The following is a 7,738-nucleotide window of genomic DNA, read 5'->3' as shown; positions in this document are numbered from 1 at the left end:
ACCATTCAACCTCATCATCCCTTGGGGCGCTCTGGTGAACAATTAGATTAGGATGATTCAGAAACATTTTCTCATCCAAAAATGAAAATACCTTTCAATCTGCTACTAGAACTGTGATAAATATATATCTTGCTAGAGTCTAGCACAGTGGTTCTCAACTGGGTTTCCACAGTGCTGTTATTGCCATGGCTAGGTGGAACTGCCCCACAAGCTGGTGCACAGCCAAAACAAGAAGGGCTGCCACACAAGCAAATATTCTTGCTTGCATTAAGGTTATCTGATAAACCTATACCAGGCAGAAACGCTCAGTCCTGCTACAGCCCTTCCTGGTCAAAGGCCTCTTTCTCTTCCTGGAAACAGTCATGCAGGGCAGGTGGAACTGTTCCATGCACCTATGTTTCCAGGAGAAACATGGGGGTCTTGCAGACAATGAAGAGCTGTGGCAAGAGTAGGCAGTTCTGCCTGGTTTAGGCTTATCTGACTGTGCATGAGACACAAGAGGCAGCAGTATCCTAGACAGGAACTACTAAGGTAAACAGAGACATTACAGCAGGGATTCTCAACTGGGCTTCCAAATTTGAGACATTATGGAGGGGTGCCCTGAATCTAAAGAGGATGAGAACCACTGATCTAGTACCATCCTGAGTATATTCATTAAGAACCATCTGCCTTCTTCAGCTCATTAAAATGATAGAAATACTACCATGTCTTCAAAAAATAAATAAATAAATAGTGTCGCACAGCATATTAAGTCACATATACTGTCCCACCCAGTATTACTGGTAAATGTTAGAAGTTATTAGTTATAACTCCTACTGAATACAAAATGTTTAATACCTATGTATCTAAATGGGACAGCACTCATCTAGACTCACCATCTAGATGCAGTAAGTGTCCCTGCAACATCTGGAAAATTAATATAAAATCTAGATGGTCATAACTTAATGAATTAATTGACAAGTAGCACTGACTAGAGCTCTGCAATGTGACCAGGATGCTACCAGATGCAATGGAACCTGCTGACATGCTAATACAGGGGTGGGCAATTATTTTGGGTGGAGGGCTGCTTACTGAGTTTTGGCAAGCCATCAAGGGCTGCATGATAGGCAGCCAGGGGCAGATAAATATTAAATTTTCTAATTTTTTTTAGGGGTCCCGTGGGCCGGATAGAATGGCCCAGCAGGCCACGTCTGGTCCCCAGACCGCATTCTGCTGACCCCTGTGCTAATGGAAAGTAGAAAAATATATTCAGTTGTAAGCAAAGCAGAATCAGATACAAAAAAATTTCAACTTGCAAAAATCAGTAGGAACAGACTTCATAGACTTATTTATGACAACTAACAAAGTCCGCCCCAGAATAATATTAAGTTGGATTCTGGTTTCAGCAGGTAGGAATAGAATAAAATGCAAGGAAGAAAGAACACACACCCTCAAAAAAGATTTGTATAAGCCAGTTTAGAAGAGGGATAAAATACCCTGCCATGGCAATAGCCTTGCTATACAAAGCTCTGGTACGGAGTCAGTCAAGTTCAGCCCATTTTCTGTGAAAGGGTCTTTCATCCAAAAGTTCTCGAAGTCTGATAAAAGGAGGGTTGAAAACTGAAAAGCCTGTAAGTCATTAATCTTAAGCAACTGCAAGACGTTATTATTTTACCACTATTGATAAGTTTCAGATCTGACATTACAGGCTGTGAATTACGCATCCCACCTAGTACAGAAGTCCTTCACTCTGAAAACCCTTGGAGGGTATTGCCCAATTAAGTTTCCCAATTAAGTTACTGAACTGTTTATTAACAGGGTTATAACACGGTCAGATTCCACCTATGCAAGTGAGACCAAATAATGCCGTGCAAAAATAATGTCCCCACAAAAGTATAATATTCTTTCAAGCAGATTTGCAGAAGCATCCCGAATTTATGCTTTAGCAGAATGCTAAGCTGTTTGTGATTTTTTTTCACTGTAGAGGCACTGGCTGGCATTTTGCATATTTGGAGACCTAAAGTATGGATAGCAATTGTGTGCTTAATTTGGCATTCAGTCAAGTCTAGGATTTTTTAATACTTAGATTCATATTTGTCTGCAATACAAAACACAAAATCTATGCAAAAATGTGCTATATTTAAACTGGTTCCAACAACTTTGTGTTAAAACTTGATTTGCAAAAGGGTCCAGACATGACAGTGTCAAGAGTACGGGCAATTTGTACGTTTTCTTTAAGAAAGGAACCACAAAAGAAAACTCACTTTTTAGACTGCCTTTTTAAATAAAATTAGTATTTAGAGTACTTTTGAAATATTTAAGTAGGTTTTAAATTAGCACCTTATTAGATGAGCTCACATCTTCCTTCTTGTTATTTACCTCTTGCAAACATAAGAAACTAATTAAATTTTTTGAGAAAAACGTAATATCAGATGTTGATTACACTATAGTTTTTAGTTCCAATCTCTTATGTTCCAGGTTGCGAATGCTTTTAGAAAGAATATGAGCAATTCTCAGGAAGAATGAATGCTGGGATAATGCCAGCTTAATGGACTCAAGACTAACTTAAAGCCAGTCCTCACTCTGTACCCCATCACTATGAAACATTTCTTTAACACAGTGATAAAGAAAAGCAGTTTTTACACAACTTGAATTTAAAACGTCAGTGCTTTTTGCAGTGCTCCAACTACAAAACCATCCTCTCTTTTACAAGAAGTCCAATTATACTAGCATAAGTAAGCTCTACATACCTAGAAGCTCCCAATATTTCACTCAAGTATGGAAGGGTCAAAAATGCATCCAAAGCCTAGGTGATTCATCATATTAGCATGGTTAAGTCATCATAACCACCCATCTTTGACCCTCCCCCCCACTCAGCCTGAATGACCAGATACCCATTTGCAGCCAACTTGAGGCAACTTTCAGTGGAAGTCTGGAGTGATGCCTAACTCACAACTTTAGATCTGTGGCAGGACATCATAACCACTCCTCCACTATACCCCCAATTATAAGCACATACTGTACTTCACATTTTATTCTCAATCCCTTTGTGAAGTTAAGACGACTAATCATTTTACATAACAAGAATGAAAACACAGAGGCCACATCCAGACAAGTGCATCCATGCAGTATGTGGTGCCACAGACCTGTTTGAAGCACCACACATTCAGGTGTTCCCTGTGCTCCTACCTTGCAGTGCTTGGGTGGGGGGGTGACCTTGGAAAATCCCAGGGTCAAAAAAATCCCATGCAGAAAAAGCAGCAGCACTCACTGCCCAAAACCAGAACCCAGACTGCCAGAGCCATATTCTGGCTACCGGCCAGGCTCCTAGCTGCAGAAGCAACACAGCTTCAGCACCCCGAGGCCCCCAAATACCCAGAAACGGCTGCTGGAGCCAGCACAGTTGCTGGTCCCAGCCACCTCTACCCCACCTAATCTACTGCGCAACAGAGGGCATATGGCGCAGGTGTTCCCCAGGGACTTTGTGCGGCTGCTTCTTGAACCCAGGGAAATAAACTGTGCTTGTGTGGACATGGCAAGAGTGAATAAAATAATTTGCCCAGGTCACACAAAAAGATTGTGGCCCAAAACTGTATCCATATATAACAACTAACAAACTTTATTGAAGGATAGAGATGGACTACAAGGAAGAGAAGTAAGAAGCTGAGCTTTTGAATCTATTTACAGCATTATAGCAAGTTTGAGATATAAAACTTGTTTCATAAAATTAATTTTAGATCTTTACAGAGTATAAAAGAAAACCCTGTATATCCTTTGGTAACTTAGCAGAAGTCTGAGCCATTTGTGATTTTACCATTTTGCATACTAGACCATTTGTGAGCATTCCACAAGTTTGGAGACCCAAACCTATCCTAAACCAAGGACATGGATACATGTACATTTGGAACCCTTTCAAAAGGGAAATGTTCCAAAAGAGCAGCAACTTGTACACACTGGGCACATCTACACCTGCAATTAATGTGCATGAATAAACTCCAGAGCTTATTATTTTAGAATGTTTTGCTCCTGGGCACACCACTTGAACATACACCCGTGAGCAAAAAAACCCAAACTCTTGAATATATTGCTCCAGAGTGCATTCATGCTCAGCACACTGAGCCTGGTTGGAGCAGCTCCAGCTGGCAGCAGCCAAGGACTGCTCTGACTGGGCTCAATGTGCTGCAGAGGGGCTGCCAGGGGCATGAAAGTGTTTCAGCACAGGGCAGGTAGCCTGCGCACTGAAGCACCCTAGTGCCTCAGCCAGCTGGGTAGCATCTATGTGTGCTGCCGCACACACACAAAATAATAATTCCAAAGCAGGCTAGCACTTGTTTTTACAAGTACTAGCTTGCTCCGGAGTTTATTAGTTTTTCACACCCTAATAGGGGCATACATGTAGACATGAAAACATTTACTGTGAAGCTAATTAGGCAGCTCTGCAGTAAACGTCTCATGAAGACGCCCTAATTGTTGTGTGAGAATGATTCAAATGTAGCCAAACCACTCCAACATTAAACCTAGATGAAGCAATGTTAAAGTTAAAGCAATGTTGTTACATGTGAATTGTCCCCTGCTTGTTCACACATAACAATATGTAACAGATGCAGCCCTTTTGAAACTTCCTCCTTTTGAAAGAGTTGCAAATGTACAAGTATCCAACCCTAACAGTGGTGCTTTTTTCCATGCTCATTTGAGAAGGCTAGGAGGTTGGGGGTTTTGTTTCTTTTTTATTTTTTTTGAAAAAAGGTTCATCTTTGCAACACAAAACACAAAATAAAAATTTATTTCATCTAAATTGGGGATTGTTTTTAGAACAATATTAATATTTATTAAAGCAAAAGCATGTCAAAAGAGAAGACAACAAATGAGTTTGTGGAAGAATGAGTTACATGGGGAGTTCTGCCAAGCTACCTGGAAGTTGGATGTATACTCAACATAACTGGCATAAAGTCATTTTGTTGGGTGTGAGGGAATGGCTAATTGGTCATGCTGCTGATAGGGTAAGACAGTAGCTTATCCCAGACTGTCAGAGAAATACTCCAGAAGTTCTTTCCTTTTCTTGAGACTGATAATCTCTCCAATTAATATCCTGTCACTAAACCTTCCCTTCTCTTTTCCAGAAAGCTATCATGAAGCAATTCTATCCCTTAGCATCTTCTGCATCTCCAAAATGATTCAAGGAAACTCTCTCACTATCATCTAACTTAGTCGATTCTAATACTGAAAGGCGTAATACCTGTTTAACTTTCTCAGATACCCTAAGAGAGGTGTTTCATACCACAAATGAAGACATTGTATGACATGATAGTCAGTCGGTGACAAAACTTACAAGTGGGAGACGAGGTCTAAGGTATCCCAGTTACTTCCAGATATATCCCAAAATACATTACATATAAGGATTAAAAAATTTAGAATAGTAGAAAAAAAAGGAATGAAATGCTGAACGGTGCAGAAAAGATATTACAAATAACTATAGCTACAGGAAGAAACAAAATGTACTAATCTACTCCCTGCTTCATGGTAACAACAGATGCATAGGATAGGGCAAGAGTATCCAAAAAGTTTCATATAGGCTTCTAAAGACGAAATCCACTTGGAATCAAGTCCAGTATCAAGAAGCTTGAGTAACTGTAAAATGACAAATAAGTACACTTCTTTATGCAAGATGGCTGCACATACCAGTTTGAGCAGCACAGATGTCAGAAATGCTTTCTGACTGCTATAAACAAGAGAAAATGAGAGTATGAATGAGGACTTCCAGAGAAGTGGAAGTGAAACAGTGGCATATCTAAAAAATAATACAAGATCTGATCTGAGGTCAATCTACTCCAGCAGGAAATTGGTTTTTTGGGTTTCTTTTAAAGAGACTTATTAAGAGGCAAATCCCAGTGGCTGAGGCTTTCTCCATACGTAAAAAGCATAAGTAACTGACATTATGTCTTCAGTCCAGTGTGACTAGAAATCTAGACTAGATAAATAAGTGGAACCAAGCACATTAGTAAAAACATCTTTTCCATTTTTGACTTATTTACATTTTGACACTTACCTAAGCAGTTTATGACCATTTGTTGTAGCAACTTCAGCAAGGCTTGTTAGGATCTTAAGGTATTGGCTTTCACTCTGCTGAGACAAGTGTTCTAGAACCTGCCGCAACTAGTTACATTGAAATAGGAAATAATAAAAGAAAATAATATGTAACCTTATTAAGTGTTACACTCTACCTAATCTACAACATCTAGCTAGCAAAACTGGTAACCTCACAGAAACAGTCATTCATGGTTACATAATTTACATGCATATGATTTCATAGGGGTGTAGGTTGTAGCTGTGTTGGTCTAAGGACATAGGCAGACAAGGTTCTTTGGGTGAATCGGATTAACCCAAAGAACCTTGTCTGCCTATGCCCTTAGACGTTTGGTTTTTTTTAGTTATGAGAAGGTAAAATAAAACTAGTTTACTATGAGAGACTCATGCAACGGTGTCTGAAGTCTTTTTAAAATTTGACGTGCATCACATCCAATGCTTCCCATTCCAAAAGACTGGTCACCTTGGTTAGGCATGACTTGTGTTTTTAATGAATCTGTGTTGGCAGTCACTTATCACTTATGAATAAATATGATATTATAGGCAGACAAGGTTCTTTGGGAGAATCTGGTATCTTTTATTAGATCAACTTAAGTTGAAAAAAACCCAAAGCTTGCTTAAAATTTTTTTCCAACTATTTAAGTTGGTCACATGCTTTTTTTCACTCTGTCTTGGCTTCCACAATTGGGTTCTCTCGTTTTTCCCCTTCTACTAGCTAAACTCCTCTAAAGTAGCTCCTTATCCTTCTATTAAGTAGCTTTCTCAATCTTTGTACTTACAGAACCTCTTCCTTTCCCAGTATTATGACTACTACCTTATGCAGATCTACAAGTCCTCAAACTTGTTTCCTCTGTCTAGTTAACTGCACCTCCCATTCAATTTAACCATCTCATATTTAATAAGCCAGGCTCAGTAAAGTTGCACCCACATATTGCGACATTACAACATGTGCTTTTTGTAGACTTTTTGTTTTAAAATCCAGAATCTCAGGAAGATTTACAGCTACTACCTAATGATTAAATCATGATCAAGACAAATGTGGATGGGCATCTCATTGTATAAATGAGATGGCAAAAACCTTTTTGAAAGAAAAACTACATTAAAACTAGTTAAATGTCAAAGGAAACACGGAAAAGGCTAATCACTGACAAGTGAATGGGCTGGATAGAATTTCAAGACCCATGACAACTTGAAGAAATAGAATACAGGTAGCTGTGGTCTCTACATTGTAATACAAAATATGAATGATAGAGGGAAAAATGCATGAAGGCATCATGCAAGTAACTGTTTTCCGAGGAAGTCAAGGTTCCTAGCAGACACCGCCTACAGTGGATATCTGCAGAAGCCAGTACTGAAGCAGAATAGCCTTTTTTCTGTAATGCAACTATATGTTTACAGTACTTTGAAGTGATTTTGTTAAAAGCTTGCAACAATTTGTTCTTCCAGCTCTCATGATGCTCAGACCTATCTGCCAAAATTGCTAAGTTCTAACAATACTAACAGGGTATGAGCTAGAACTCAAACCATTTAATGATGCCTCCACATCTAATTTTACACCATCTCTCCATGGTAGAAACTGGTTTATATTTAATAATGATTGTGCTACCCTATGCTACATTTTATACTAATCAGAATATACTCATTGGGATACAATGTTCATTGCTGTAATCAAATC

The 7,738-nt window shown here is 39.1% G+C and overlaps 1 protein-coding gene across 3 annotated transcripts in view; it reads right to left on the bottom strand.

Moving 5' to 3' along the window:
• HACE1 (HECT domain and ankyrin repeat containing E3 ubiquitin protein ligase 1) overlaps positions 1–7,738 on the bottom strand; it is a 97,342-nt gene that overhangs the window by 58,427 nt on the left and 31,177 nt on the right. For all 3 annotated transcript variants that reach the window (XM_019520160.1, XM_019520162.1, XM_019520161.1), the window contains one exon: positions 6,026–6,132. In XM_019520160.1, coding sequence (XP_019375705.1) covers positions 6,026–6,132 — 107 coding nt within the window. The remainder of the gene's footprint in view (positions 1–6,025; positions 6,133–7,738) is intronic.

The sequence above is a fragment of the Gavialis gangeticus genome, unplaced genomic scaffold (genome assembly GCF_001723915.1).
Source record: "Gavialis gangeticus isolate Ggan-Ray unplaced genomic scaffold, GavGan_comp1, whole genome shotgun sequence".
In the NCBI taxonomy this organism is placed as follows: Eukaryota; Metazoa; Chordata; order Crocodylia; family Gavialidae; genus Gavialis; species Gavialis gangeticus.
The sequence above is the reverse complement of the archived record's forward strand: the minus strand, read 5'-3'. Positions and strand labels throughout refer to the sequence as shown.